The following is a 16,403-nucleotide window of genomic DNA, read 5'->3' as shown; positions in this document are numbered from 1 at the left end:
AAATACCATTTTCTTTTATTTCATCTGAGAACATCCAATCGTACTTTTAGGTAGTAAACCAACAACTCGTTCAAACTAGGATCGTCGTTCAGATTGACGAGGTAATACTTGTTCTTCTCCACTTGGATACCAGAAGCTTGAACGCTGATCCCCATTTTCTCCAGGGCTTGCTGCCTTTCGTGCTGCAACCTCTCCGTTTTTACCAGCTTCTCTTCCCACGTTTGAGACATCTCCTTCATTAATCGTTCCGATTCAGACAGCTTCTCCGTGATGTCTGTGCGTTGTTGGCCCACTATCGAACCTTGTCCCTTTTGTTTAAGAAAAAGAGAAGAAGAATTTTGATCAAAGTTCTGTCTTTACTCGATGATCGAGTAATAATAGTTCAATGGAAAACGGATGAAAGGTCTCTATATACAGTGGGTCTGTCTTTCAATATGCCTATAATTAAAATTTTTGAAAATTTCGGCTTTTCATCTAAGAACGTGACTAGTTATAACATACTTAAATTTACAAATGTCATATTTTAAATTTTCATTATAAACTCACATAAAAAAGTTGACAAATTATCCTTCATTATTTTTTTTTCACGATTTCGACAAACTGTAATTTTTTAAAACAACAAAATTACATATCTTAGTAAATTAATTTTTATAGCTTCTCAAAAAGCCTCAAGTCATATGGTCGAATTTTAAACGAGGTACTCTGTTTTAAATAATGTACAAATACTTTTTGAACCCACTGTATATACTACAGCGATGGTGCTAATGACCATTAGTTCGTTTGAACGCGTCTCGATGACTCACAGTCGCGTGTAACAGCATCTCCTTCAACGTTTCCACTTCCTGTCTCAATTCCCGTATGATCCTAGCGTTCGGATCCTCGTTGACCACCGCGTGATTCACGATCCTCTTCGCTCTGTCCGCGTATCGAAGAGTAGAAAGGGTTTCCTCGTAGTTATCCGCCGCTGGAGATATAGTAGCCACCATCACTGTTTTACTGTTTCCACCGAGATTATCCTGAATTTCAAATAACCCATTCAATATTTATGAATCTGAACCCGTTCACAGCCACTGACGTAATTTCTATTTGATTTCTATGGAAATTCTCTTTGCAGTCAATTTGATCGATTTCTCTTGGATTTTAGTATTATTTTATATTATATCGATACCTTTAACAGCCACGTGAGAACAGAATCCCTGTACGGCACAAATTTGTCCTTATTCTTATTACTTCCGGAATTCTGATCCGCCAGCTTTGAAATGACTAGACCCAACGTCGTTAGGGATCTGGAAATATTTTTATAATATTATATAGAAATATTATCCTCTGCTTGGAAAATATTTTATTTTCAAACAAAGGATTTTTACTTGTTTATATTGCTTCCTTCTTTAAGCCTATCGCCCACTGCCCCAGTTTTCACAGCCCTTTCGCTCCCCGCTAAATCCACCAAACTCATCCGGGATACCTTCTCCCCGCTCACCCCGCTCTTCGAATCCGTCAATGTCTGCGTAAGGATCACGGAGAAGACCGCGTGAGAACGAGAACTCTCGGAATTCATATTTGTCGCTGCCACCGTTCTCGATTTATTCCCCTCCGCCATCAGATTGTCAATGTCCTGTCGAATTAACGATCAATTTATTTACGGTTTAAAAATCGCGATGGTGTTCGATGATGAAAAATTGAAAGGAAGAAATGAAAATTATTAATCCTAGTTCACAGTCGATAGAGCAAATTGAAACATATCACGCGTTACTGGTATGTACGAAACGTGTTTGTTGCATAAAACAGCTAACCACTACCTTCGATCCATGTAAAACGACCTGATTTTACTTTCTGAAAGGATCGTGTATCATTATCTTCGTTCAGTTTAATGTTCCTACCTCGGCTGGACGATCAGTAAAAGTCAGTCGATCGATCGATCACGATCCTGACGATCCATTGTTTCCTCTTTAATTCATTCATGAATACAATTTACACGATATCGTACAATCGATGGATCATTCGAGGTGTTAATTCATCGTTAATCATTCGAAGCTATCGTCGTTCGAATATTGATAAAATAATAAGACTCTGAGATTTTGAAATCGTCGAATTTTATTTTCAATTGCCAAACTGATATTGCTGTTTGATATTTGATACTCGGTCGGAGCAGAATTGTCTTTTGCTATAGAATTCGATCACGCAGAATGTTGTATCGTTAGAGAAATTAAATTGCTGAAGCACTGCAACGACAGATATTGATCAACAACAGTTTCGCTTTGGAACTGAGCCAATTGTCGGTCAAAACAAGTGATAAAGAGACATTACGCCGTTTTGTGGAGAAAATGTACAAATGTATATCGATGATCATCGAAACAGAGATATGGTTAAATGATACCGTTCGCAGTGATCTAGGTTTCCTTGTTAATATTCATTTTGGTTTAGTCAATGGATTATCGCATACCTGAAAGGATGTGACTGCGAGTTGACTAAGTCCATCCACGTACGGTCCTAGGACATTGTGTTCCCTCACTTTGAGCGACTGTTTGTTCGGCTTTGGATCAAGCAGGTCGTGCACCTTTTCGTTGTAGATCTCCATATACGATACTTCAACCTTGTACGTGAGTTCTAAACTCTGTTGTTTCGCGATCATGTCGAATAAGTTGTCACAAAGACGTGGTATGATGCCTTTGTTCTCGCCGCTTCCCATCATCGTGTACGATTTCCCAGACCCTTGAAAGAAATCATTCCAAAATCCCATTAACACCTTCGTTACGTTACGCGAGTGACTCTTCAATTTTCATAGGATCGCAGATTACAGAAATTTATAAATTTCCAAATTTCCAGGTCCTCAAATTGCTAAGTTCTCAAATTACCAAATTTCTAAATTTCTAGGTTTCAAATTTCCAAGTTCTGGAATTACCAAATTTCTAGGTTCCCAAATTACCAAATATCTAAATTTCTAGGTTTCAAATTTCCAAGTTCCCGAATTACCAAATTTTCAGGTCCTCAAATTTCTAAGTTCTCAAATTAGGGAACTAGGTAATTTAGGAATTTGAAAGCACCAAACTCGTTCACTTTGGGATAAAATGAGTTTCTTCTACTATATCGTCATCTCCAAGAATCCTCCGCTCCTAACTCGCTCTTTGGCAATATAACGAGCGTCTACCCAAGGGAAACAGATAAAGCAAGTATTTGCAATGCCTACGAAGCAAAGTTTAACCCTCAATTGACACTACACCGTATTCTCAACCCTTAACAGGTTTCTCATTCTCAACTTCTTGCCAAGTTATCTTCGTCTTCGAGTCGATAAGTGCTTTGAGAGGATGATAAGTCGAGAGGTTAAATCCGATTCGTCGATGTCAAGCGAGCACCTAAGTGAATAAGAAAGACCCGCTAGAGCCTTTAGAAGTGTATAATCTGATTCTTTTTTTTTCTTCTCTCTTCTCTTCTCTCCTAGAATATACAAGCACGATTGTTCACGCGACAACGTTAGTCGTCGCTTCGGTCAATGTCTCTCTGTGTAAGATCAACCCACGTTTACCGTCGTTGGCCCCTCTAATTGCATTACTCGTCGCGTTCAACTATACACGAGCAGACAGTTATTGCGTCGGGGTTGGAACTCTGCTCTTATCAACAGGAATTAAATGGTACGGGGAACCTAAATGGGGATCGACGCTGAAAATCTCTTACAAAACTGTTTCAATTTCATATTTTTCCAGATAAAGATTTTTACAATTCTTCAATTTTCTAATTGATACACTATCGATTGATTTATTTCACACCACAATTACACAAATTTTTGAAGAACAGGTAATTCGTAGATCCATGAATTTAGGGCTATCTAATCATTTTTAATTACTATACAGATATAATAGTGTTAGTGTGATTTTTGGAAAAAGGGTTGATTTCGAAACTCACCGGTTTGCCCATAAGCGAAGATGCAGGCGTTGTAACCCTGGAATGCATTGTCCAAAATATCACGTCCCAGGGCGTCGAACACCACCTCCTGGCTCGCGAAATTTTCTGCACTTGGGTCCAGCGAATGGAAACAATGATCGAACGCGAACGTTTTCGGTTTGTTCCTGCAATTAGACAAATCAAGAAAATATATCATTTTCATTCATGAAATATATCGCGATCAATATGTGGCTTCAGATTTATTCCGAAAAGGGTTAGGGTTAATATGCATAAAAATTGTTAAGACAACTTGATTTTTCTAAATACTTAAAATTACTTGTTTCTTTATTCCGCCAAATATTAACACGTCAGTGATGGAATTAAAGCGTCACAGCTTTAATGCAGTCGCGATATTAATCCATATGTTTGCAATAATGGAAGTCCCAGGAGGTGCAGCGCGGAACAATCACATTGTATCAATAATTACATACATCTCACGGTATCTTTCATCAATTTATAGACGCCTGGGATTTCAGCAGCAGGAAAGCTGGGAATGTTGTCACGTAAAGGGGTTGATTACAAACCCTTTCCCTGCTAAAAGTATTTTCTCTATTAAATCCACTTTTTCTCGAGGGAGTAAAATGAAACGCTCAGATATTAATTGCAATCTTTTTATAATATTCCAATAATTATCCGCGATACAATGTACAATCTTATATTAATTACTCGTTAGATCAAATTATTATAAAGTGCCACTTATGGTATATCAATTTCCAGCTTAAAAATTAAGGAAAATTATTGCACAAAATTTTGATAAATTTTTTTATATATGAAATAATTGAAATAATGAATGGCTGATTTAATCCTTACGTAATAAAGCCAAGTGAACATTAGACGGAAGGTAAAGGTAGAAGAAATGGGATCAGATGGGAAGTGACAAAGCAATCTTATTTTTATGTCCTTGTTGAATTATTAGAAAAGTTGTCGTTTTCCATTGCACGGGAAATACGAAGGCTTGCACGCTGGAAATGAAAACGATTTCCTCTTGTCCTGGATATCAAAGAGCACGACCCTGTCTCAACGTCAAAAAGCTCGATCCCGTTGAAAACGAACGACGTTCTACGCATCGACTCCCTATTGATTTCCCGTCGTATTTTCTACCCGAGTAATCAGTTTCCATCGGCTTTTCCGATTCTCCTCGCGGAAAAAAAAAAACTGGAACGTTTAGTTCACCGGCGAATCATTACGGCTTTATTACTTAAGAAAGCTTGAAACTTGTTAGACCGAACAGGCCGAGTAATTAATGAAAGGGACCAAGAAATGGCAATTGAAAGCTGAATTTCTATCTCTACCCTTCTTCATTTTTTATTTAAAATGACGTTTGTGACTTCATATTTTATGTCGAAGAATTGTTTCAAACTTTTCAGTTACTGTTTATTATAATTAATGATCAGCCATTTTATATAGCAAAAATTAATTAAGCGTTTATGTAGTTATTTTCTTCAGTCTTTAAGCTTTAAATTGATATATCGTAAGCGCTGTTTCGTGATACTTTTATGTCATGAAATTGTCTTAGAATTTTTACGTTCTACAATGTGGTACTTGTGCGTTGCGATCCACGATCGCTCATTCCGTATTAAGAATATTAACGAAACCTTTATATAGTCATTTTCATTAGATTTTAAACTTTAAATTGATATATCGTGAGTGCCGTTTCGCGATACTTTTATGTCACGAAATTGTGTCAGACTTTATCCGATATTGTACTTCGACATTGCGAAAGATGTACAGTGAACGGTTCATCGATAATACTGAAAAATTTACCATCTCGTTGATGTACACTTTCCAACTCTGTTCTCGTCCCTTCGATGTTTTATGTAAATCCAATATTTCCAATTTTTTTACACGCTTTACTTGGACGGTACTCGTTGCAAAATCAGCGACGAAAAAACCCTTGCCGAGTTAAATGAATACGATTTCATCTGAAATAGTCGTGAAAGCCTCCCATTTCGAATCGAATGAATGCCGGGGAAAAAAAAAAAAAACGCCGGGCTTCTTTAATATGCATGGAAATTCCGAGTGGCTGTTTGATTCATTCAACCGAGCCGAATTTAAATTCAGATTACGCTTTTCTTTACATCTCTCGCTCCGTTGTTTTGTCTGTTTAAACTCTGTTCAAAACGATTAAGTTTACTGAACGAACAATTCTCTGATAGTAAAAGCAATTTTATTTTTCACCAAAAATTTGTCAACGCGGAACCTTTCCTTTTTAATTTATCATTTTCCATCAAATTACTATAAAATATTCATTATTCGTTATAACGAATCGTGCATAGATTTATTAAAAATAAAATCGAAATAACAAGAATCAAGTATTCTCCTTCTCTAAAAAAAAAAAATAAATAAAACTCGTTTTATATTTAATGATGCTCGCAATTCAAATTAGTTTGATTACTCGATCGATCGACGTTAATCGAAATTCCCCTAATGGTATCGTGTATAATAAAAGTTTCCGTTCTATCACCGAACCAGGCTATGTATTAAGAGCAAACATAATTAGTTGAGCTAGTGATGTCGCCAGCTAAAAGTTTACCCGTGACATTCTAATTGCGAACGCAGATAAACAAGGAGAAAAAGCAAACGCGTACAGTTTCTCAGCAGCGGGACAAAATTAATGGGGACAGGTGTGGGATCGATACTGATCCAGGTGTATCTAGAATTTTTTTTCTATTTTTTTTTTTTCAACACGATTCTAATACTTACCTGAATAAAAATTTCTATTTGCTAATCTTATATTATTGATGGCATTGTTTTCTGTTAATTTACTATACTTCGCTGTATTCAACGCGTTTAATAATTCATCGGTCACGCACGATATTTCCTCCCTAAACTCGGACCTTTCGTTCAACTTTGAACTTTCATTCGATTAGCAAGAAAACTAGCCAGAGGTACTCGAAAGTTTTCGGATCGGAAATTTTACGGGACACCATAGACCTCGGTAAACGATTTCGCGTAGTTTGAAATCGATTGGAAAGTTTGTTGGAAAGGACGAGTGGCAGTAAGCAACGGTCGTTTCCCTGCGTTTTCATCGGGCGATAAAACTTTCTCGATCGGCCCTGGCGAACGTGCCAACAGACGTCCTCTTGGTCGTGTCTAGCCAGAATTGTTTCGCCGATCGGCGAGGATATCAACGTTTTAATGGCGTCTTAAATCTGAGAAAACAACGGCGCCACGCGAGAACAGAGAAAAGTAGTTTGCATAATTACCGGTGGCACGCGTTTCATTGCTACGATTAAACCCTTCTCCTCCTCTAAGATAGAAAAGTTTCGGAAGAGTAACGATCCTTATATTCTTCCAGCGAATCTTACCAACTGAAAATGTTCCACTTGAACGGATAGTTTCCAGAGGAATGTGCCATTATTAGGTTGTTGCATATGAAATGGCTAATTTCGAAATAGGGAGAAATTCATGACTTAAAAGTACCGCCAAATGGCACTTGTCGTCTATCAAATTAAAGCTTAAGATTTAAGGAAAATTGCTGTATAAGAATTTCATCGATATTCTTAGCAGAAATTAGTTGAGGTTTCGTTAGAACATTAATTTTAATTAAAAAATAAATATATTCTGGCCTCTTTTAAAAACTTTTGTAACATTGCAAATTAGCTGCACCTTTTTTCACATTGATTAGACAAATATTTAACCAACTGGCAAACATCCTCCACTTCCAATATTTCCACTCTTATATCAAAAGTGTTCCAACTCGTCTGAATCATACACGTACACATCGAAAAATACCTGTCTCGCGTCCAAAGATTCCCTCGTCGATAATATCAGGGGGATGACACAGAGGGGTCGTTCACTCCCGAAACCTTCCCAGGGGTGGAGAGGAAAAAAAAAGGGCAGGGCGTAGTGGAAGAAGGCTCACGAAAACACTTGGCACACGCAAATTGGGCCGACCTCGACGGCTCCAAGAGATTCGTTTTCGCGTTTCTGGCACGATGTTTGCGAGACTTGTGTGCTAAAGTAGACGCAGGCCGCTCGATAGTCCCTGTTTTAATCGAGACCGAGTTCCTAACGGGTTGCACAGAAGGGTTGACCATCGCGTGACCGTACCCCTTCGACCTCCATTCTACCCAGTGTCCATTAAATCACTACCGTATGTTTCTGTTTTATTAATGGTGTTGTTTTCTGACTTTATCTGATGGTCAAAGAATTTTTCATAAGCCCGATGGATTTTTATGGAAATTTAATTATCTTAGGAGACCCATACATGATATTTAAAGTTACTTTCAATAGAATGAACTCACCCTTCGACCTCCATTCTACCCAGTGTCCATTAAATCACTATCGTATGTTTCTGTTTTATTAATGGTGCTGTTTTCTGACTTTATTTGATGGTCAAAGAATTTTCTCATAAGATAATTAGAGTTACTTTCAATAGAATGAATTCACCCTGTATAGCGATGATCTTTCAGAAAGGGATAGAATTTTTATTAACACCCCATGCGAATGGAAAATATAGCTTTTCTAATATAGGTGAGCTTGAACGGCCTTCGACACGCGAACCACTGCAGTGGTCAGACGATAAGTAGTAAAGGTGTACAGGTGGTCAGACGTAACCGAATTGAGTGATTCACTGCTCTAGTTCGAATCTTTACGAGCCCTTTCGTCGGCCCATATTTCTTCGCTCGTGGTATTCTTAGTACGATTCATAGAAAATGAAAAAAAGAAAAGAAATACAGTGAAACCTCTATAAGTCGTCATTTTAAAATTTACATGGTTTTTACTCCGCTTAAGTCGTCAAAATTTCTTGATCCCTTGAGTGACGACTTATCGAGGTTTTAAATTGAAAACGAAAAGGTTGTAAAAGAACAATTTGCAAGAATTTCAATTAGAGAGACAATAGGTGGAAGCCGACTAGTGGTAGTCGCACAATTGGCTCGACAAAACGAATTATCCATGGTGGAAGGCTAGGCTTTCGAAGGGACGGATGCAAATCGGTGAAAGCGGGGGCCGATGAAGATCGCTGCAGGCGGGTCGGAAGTGGCAGGGTGAACGGTGAATCGGGGCTTTAACGAAGGTAAACTTAATTAAGGTAGTTGTCGCTGTCGCAGCACAGGCTGCGTAGGCACAGGACCAATAAATCCGGCATTTCGTTTCAGTAATACAACAAACCTTTCGTCCAACACCTCTGGAACTTACATTTCTTATTTTTCGTTATTAAAATATTCATTTACAAAATATTAGTATCTCAGAATTTTTAAATAATTTTAACTTTCATTAATCCTCGGGCGGCGGACCATGGAGAGAGCCCCAATTTTAATTCAATTTTATATTTCATATTATTTTGGCTCTTCGAAAATTAAATCTGAAAAATCATTCTCTTTTTCTATCCCAGCTTCGAAAGTCATAGAAATAAATGATCAACTCGAAGACTTTTCACTCTTAGCACGGAATCGGTTAATACCGATCCGATAAAGCAGGACGATGTTTAATGTTTCAAACTCTTATGAATAAAGGATGAAAGGGGAAAGTTGTGCCGGTCGATGGAGGCGTTTTTTCAGGGACGCTTCTATCTTTCTGTCCATTCCAGTCGATAGATAGGTCGGTATAAAACGAAAGGAGGGGTTGAAAATCAGCCCTAGTGTCTTTGAATTTTCATCTATCCCCGTGAAAAATGTTCGAACGCGTTACACTGCGAAACTTTCTGCTCTCGTTCATTTTATTTATTTCGCTTTTTATTGGAAATAGCGATAGTCAATTCTGATGACGAATACAGGGGATTTCCACTGACGATGAGTCAGAGTTTTCACATTTTCTCTGATCGTGCGATAATTTCTGGTCGATAAACGTGGGTTGGATTTCAAATTAATTTTTTACTCGCGTGTGGCGAACAATTATCGACGTTCTTTAGATAAGTAATTTGATTGTACTATTTAGAACAATAGATTGAGATTTAGGATTCCCAAGGAACATCGGTTATTTTTAATTATTTTAACAGCTTGATCCGTTGCATCGAGTTGTCTAATAGGAAAGGAGTAACAGGTAGGTGGCGATACAGCCTTGATCGATCGTGTGAGAACGCATCAGCGTTGCACCGGAAGTGGAGTGAAGAGCATTTAGTAGGTAAATTACGTGGACTATGGGTTTCATTTGCATCGAAGGACGTCGTTCATCGTCGTGGTGAGGAAAGATTTTTATTTCGATGAAATGGGTGGTGAATTAAATAAATCTTGGAACTAATTAATCTTTGAATTCTTTATTATCAAACTATGATTACATCCTTTCTATAAAATACAATAATATTGCGTACAATTTTCTACCTTTCGGATTTAATTTAAATTTAAAATACAAGGAACTGAAGGAAAGGGATTACGTAAAGGATGAACAGAGACATTGTATTATTCATTAGCTGTTATAAATAAGCGAAATCCCGGGCAGAGAATTTCCCAACAAAATAAGGGAAATCCTATGCGGAAAATACAGTCATTTAAGGTTACCCGGTATCAGGGTGAAATGGAAAAATTCTTGATCCTTGTAAAAGAGCACGCGCTTCGTGAGGTGAATTCATTAAATCGAAATAAAGGGGTTGAAACACGTCCTCAAACTGCGGCATAATTTAAACGTGGCATTATAATTGCGCGATACTTTGACCAAAGAAATTTTTTTTTTTTATTTTACTTCGGCCTTTATGCTTCGAATCGTTCAAGGTTGTTTTTTTCTTCTTATACGCGTCGTGAAAACGATTCTGCATGCAAATTTAAAGCTTCCAGGTTAAAATGAATTCACGTTAAATATCAAATGAATTTTAAACAAGTTTAGATTAAAATACCGATAAACAGTATTTCTTCAACAATTCAGTATTCGCTTATTTATCTCTTTGACCACCGTTCAGTGGAATAAAACAGGTTTATAAAATCGGGGGTTGATCGATTCTCACCCGAGAAAATACTTCTTTAGAATGAAACAATCGAACAGAAACAACAATGATACGACCACTTTGAAAAGCCTCGCGATACAATGTCTCGTTAGCATAGATACACTTTACCAGTCTGGCAAAGCTTTGTACCCTTTCCAAAGATTCTTCTTTTTTCCTTTCCATTCTCCCTCCTCTAATTCTGCACGTCGAGGCGCCGTTTGAAAGCGTCGCAAAGCACAAGGTGTTCCTTTTTTCACTGAAGAAACTTGTGGCAAGCTCTGTGTCAAGTATCTGATCTCTTGTTCGTCGCCAAGGAGTTTTTTGGCCCTCTGCCAGCCCTCTCCTACGCTAATATCTACTCCTCTCCGTTACTCGATTCGTATGCTAACTTTCTATCCGAAAGTTGTTGTCAAATTGTTAGTGATAAATTTCAGAATTTCACGATAATGCGAATTCCATTATTAACACTATCATTTCCTGTCACGCTATTTCGTGTTTCGACTCTGATAGCTTTACCACCAAAACTGGTGGGGCCGTTATCAACGATTTTCAGATATTGATTTCAACGATTTTCAGATATTGATTTCAATCATTTTCAGATATTGGCCGTAAGGACCGCCGGCGTCAGGAGTGGGAGCTCCTCTTGCACGCAGCTCGGTATCGGCCACATCCTAGCGGGTGGAAGGGCCCGGCGGCCCACGTTAGGGAGTGGGTTTTTAGAGGGTAGTATATCACCCCTTCCGGGTGGTCCCACACTGCCTGGGCCCCCTTAGCCGAATACTGCGACAGGGCGGAGCACCCACGCGTACGTAAAAGTATTTTCCCCTCCATTATCCAACGGTGTCGGCCACATTCTTCGGTGGAGGGCTCCGGATTAATACACATAAGCTCCAGGAGTCCTTTAACCCCAGTGTTGGTCGCCGTGGGATTTTAATCAGTAGGAATAAAGGTAGCTGGCTGTGGCACCGTTATCAACCGTTCTACCTAGAGCGAAGTGAAACAGCATCAGTCTTATAGCGACCGCCGAGGGGTGCAGATCTACCTGCTAAACATAAGTACTTACATGTATCTATGTATATTTTATTTTCTACTTACATCCATTTAATTTGCTGTATTTATCTTCTTTGCTTATTGAATAAACTCATTAGGAGGACGAACGTGTTGATTTTATTACTCCCATGTGCATCCTTTACATCTCTGCTTTCCTTACATCCCTGCAACCCTTACATCTCTGCATTCCTTACACCCGTGCATTCCTTACTTCCCCGCATCCCTTACATGCCTATATCCCTTATATCACTGCATCCTTTATTCCTTATAACCCTGCATTCCACCAATCACTCTATTCCCTCCAATCTGCGGTGCCTTTCATCCCTTTATCACTTATATTCTTGAAATAACGCTTTCGGCGTTCGTAACAGCGCCCTCTAGCGGCAAAAATGTGAACTAAAATTTCGATGTTGAATCAGCGCCATCTGGTTTTGGAAAAAGGAACTAAATCAGGGTCCATTTTTGGCCCTCTAGCGGCAAAAATGTGAACTAAAGTTTCGATGTCGGATCAGCGCCATCTGGTTTTGGAAAAAGGAACTAAATCAGGGTCCATTTTTGGCCCTCTAGCGGCAAAAATGTGAACTAAAGTTTCGATGTCGGATCAGCGCCATCTGGTTTTGGAAAAAGGAACTAAATCAGGGTCCATTTCTGGCCCTCTAGCGGCAAAAATGTGAACTAAAATTTCGATGTCGGGTCAGCGCCATCTGGTTTTGGAAAAAGGAACTAAATCAGGATCTATCTCTGGCCCTCTAGCGGCAAAAATGTGAACTAAAATTTCGATGTCGGATCAGCGCCATCTGGTTTTGGAAAAAGGAACTAAATCAGGATCCATTTCTGGCCCTCTAGCGGCAAAAATGTGAACTAAAATTTCGAGGTCGGGTCAGCGCCATCTAGCGGGCAAAATTTGAACTAAATTTTGAACGATTTTTCTCTCTATGGTCCAGGAACACAAGAGATGTAGGGATGTAAGAGATATATGCAGAGATGTAAGGGATACTGAGATGTAAGGGATGCAAAGATGTAAGAGTTGCAAAGATGTAAGGGATGCAAAGATGTAAGGGTTGCAATGATGTAAGGGATGCTGAGATGTAAGGGATGCAGGGATATACGCAATGCAGGGATATGGGAGATGCAGGGAAACTAAGAATTCAGGGGTGTAAGAGATGTAGATGTGTAAGGGATGAACAGATGTAAAAGATGCAGGGATTTAAGGGATGTAAGCGATGCAGAGATACGGGGATATTGTGATTTATATGTAGACCTCGCGAGGAAAAAAATTACGTGCATTAAATAAATAATTCAGAACGGAAATTGTGTAAGTTAAACAAATAACGCGGAAAGGAAATTGGGTAATTAAATAAATAACTCAGTTGCTCTTTTAAAATGATTTACCAACTCCCATGAAGTGAATACAAGTTTGTCTTACAATTATTTTAATAATGTTTCGATCTTATACTAGTATTCATTAATTTATAAAAATTGAAGTCATACGGAGTCCAAATTGTGTCTTCAGTTGTCAGTGCGATGTGTGGTAAAACTGACACGACGATGATGCCGGCTGTGCTCTCTGCGTGTAGTCGTAACCTCATCTGGGGGTGTTTGGGACCCCATCAAATCATGACACCTCGATTTTCTTGTATCTGTGTAGTCACTGGCGTGTGTGACGATATAAACGTAGCGCCAAATTATAAATAATAACTAAATAACTAAATAACTTTAAATTTCACTAACAAAGCACTTCCACCGGAAACTGCAGCCGATGCAATTTTTCAACGTCTGAAAGACGCACGGAATATCTAATTTCTCGCGATAACGAGACGGTCTAAGGTTGTTCATGGAAATCAGCAAATTCCACATCAGTTTCGTGCATCCCAACAAAGTGCATACGAGTCGCCACGCGACAGCCATTCACTACCTTAATCCTCTACACTGTTGGCAATGATTCAAACGCGTTGCTGGATCAGCAATACGACTGGCAACAGCCATCGAATCGACGCCAAAAATCTACTCTTGTCCCAGCCTGATGAATCTTCTACCTGTTTTCCAGGAGAGTTAGGTGATTCGTCACGCCATTCTGATTTACCGTGCAACTATCTTTTTGTTCAAGCTTCCTTTTGTTTTATGCTTGTCTGACAGGTGAAATACATTCAGGGTGATTCATGAGGATCTAACACCTTGGACCATTCACATGGAAGATAATTTATTATCCGAATAATTATTAAATTTATAAAAGATTTATTAATTTTTACTATAATGGAATTAAAAAAAAGAATCAACGTTCATTTTGTAATATTCAATTAGAATTAATTCACTTACAATAATTATAGATCATTATCACCGCCACACCCTAATCTAATAATTTACTGAAACAAGTATCATTCGCTAACTGGGAGGGACAGACATCAAGTTTCACTTCCGTTCTTATCTTCATCAGCCAGCCACTCTCACGTTCCCTCGGCCCCTTCTTCTTCGATCATGATCGCGTTAATGATCGCATCGCGTTAACATCATCCCTAAATGCATCGACTGCTTCGAGCGGGTCATCTTTCACGGGACGCTGAATTCAATTAACCGTAAGACGATCGTGTCGAAGCGTCGCGTCGCTGTGAAAGCGCATGTACATAGATCGTAGATCAGAAGGGGCTGTAAATCGAGCCCCGCAATATGCCTAACCCACCCCATAAATCCATGTGCGCCAGCACACCTGACCCCTGACCTTTCCCAGGATACGATTTTATTGAATTCCAACCCTTGCCCCACCAACCCCTGGCTCCTAAACGATTTTCCACCGAATTGTTTCCGATTTAATCGAATCCTCCTATCTTCTCCAATTTTTTCCCCTACTTTAATGAAATATTTAACCTACTTTCCTATCGTCTTTCTAATAAAAAGTTGACTGCGGTTTTTCGATGACACCGGGCTGGCTAACTGATATGAAAGTTGTAAAGGGTAATTAATAAATTCTTCGAATATTACTTGCTAATTACCTATTTAATTAAAATACATTCTTCAAGATATCGTTTTAATTAGAATCTCAACTATTTCCGTAAATATAATAATAATATGTTAATAGAATACAGAAAGGAAACACAAAATGCATCTTAGAAATTAAAGTGCAGTCTTTGGATGCAGTTGGTGTGCATTTGAAAATATTTCAAACAACTGCAATTATAAATTTTCTTTTATACAGCGTTAAACTTTCGTAATAATACCAATTGTGAAATAAAAAGAATTATTTTTTATCGTTTCCAGAATCATGCAACGAGGCTGCCGTTCCAAAAGTCTAGGGAGTCGAGAGGGCGTCAGAGAACAATGCCAAACGAGTTCGTTGCACCGTTCCAAAAAAGAAGGCACTCGGTGAGAAAAGAGCACAAGCTGTTGCCCGTAGAAACAGAGGATGCCTCTCGGTGTGTGTACACGGAAGTAACGATGGACGTACGGTTGTTTGCTTTTGCATTCATCAAAGTCTCACCCCGATGCATGGATGCATCGGATTCCGATTGAATCCACAGAGAAACGGGCCGAGAAATTCGTGGTATATTTATCGCCCAGCATGCTATGCTCTTTTATGCGACAAAAGTAAACCCTACGAGATAACCTGGCTGATGTTGCTTCCCTTTCAGTTATTATACTAATGGATACCCTTTGAATTATTGTAACTCGTCTGTATTAAATTGAGAAATAAATTTACAATGTTTTTATTAAATATTATCATTGGTTTATTATTATCTCTCCCTGGTCCGTCCTCTGAAAGTTCTGTATTAAATTGAATAATAAATTTACAATATTTTTATTAAATATTATCACTGGTTTATTATTATCTCTCCCTGGTCCGTCCTCTGAAAATTCATTCCAGCAGCACTTAGGTAAATCGAAAATTGTAATTTATGAAGAATTTGTTAAATTTCTGGTTAAATTGAAGAATAAATTTAACCCTTAATCGAAGTCTGAGCGAAGGAAAGAAACCACTTATCTCCCTACCTTTTTCTCAGAGACCTAAACCTGAAACGGTCATCTCGTATCACCGAATGGAAATCCTTTAATATCACGAGATTGAGGACGGGGCTTAAACCCTGGCAAGATCGACTAGGCCGAATAAACGTGAATCGCTAACTCCCACACCGTGGACCAAGCTTCTGACTTTTATCCGGTATTAAGCTGGCTTTTTCATTAAAAGAGAGCCGTGAACAGCCGGCCTATTAAAAGCGATAGAGTTCCTCCGATACCACGCTGGAACTCGATTTTTAACCAACGATCTTTCTTGATTTAAAATGCAAAAAGTTCTGAGATTTTCATTGAAAAAAAAAAAAGAAATAAAAATATTATATATCAAAGAATTCATAGCAATTATAATTTTTCACGAATCATTTAACCAATTGAAAATCGAAGAAAATGTTTCTGATTGAAAGCCTCGTCAAGTATTTCCCGGATGAAAGAGAAAAAAAGAGAAACGTGTTTTAGAAAGTTGGTTCGATTTCGAAAAAAAAGTTTTTTTTTTTCACGGTCTATCTAGCGGAAGCCGGGAGAAGTTTGACTCGGCTCGTTCAGAGGTGAG

At 38.5% G+C, this 16,403-nt stretch overlaps 1 protein-coding gene across 8 annotated transcripts in view; it reads right to left on the bottom strand.

Moving 5' to 3' along the window:
* The window catches only part of LOC117608427 (Kinesin heavy chain 73), a 55,220-nt gene that overhangs the window by 13,652 nt on the left and 25,165 nt on the right, over positions 1-16,403 (bottom strand). For all 8 annotated transcript variants that reach the window (XM_076692568.1, XM_076692574.1, XM_076692570.1 and 5 more), the window contains exons 3-8: positions 3,901-4,064; positions 2,444-2,712; positions 1,368-1,615; positions 1,169-1,286; positions 804-1,016; positions 45-308 (exon numbers count right to left, since the gene is read on the bottom strand). In XM_076692568.1, the coding sequence (XP_076548683.1) occupies positions 45-308; positions 804-1,016; positions 1,169-1,286; positions 1,368-1,615; positions 2,444-2,712; positions 3,901-4,064 (1,276 nt within the window). The remainder of the gene's footprint in view (positions 1-44; positions 309-803; positions 1,017-1,168; positions 1,287-1,367; positions 1,616-2,443; positions 2,713-3,900; positions 4,065-16,403) is intronic.

This window comes from Osmia lignaria, chromosome 2 (genome assembly GCF_051020975.1).
Source record: "Osmia lignaria lignaria isolate PbOS001 chromosome 2, iyOsmLign1, whole genome shotgun sequence".
NCBI lineage: Eukaryota > Metazoa > Arthropoda > Insecta > Hymenoptera > Megachilidae > Osmia > Osmia lignaria.
This window is presented reverse-complemented; position numbering and strand designations above follow the sequence as displayed.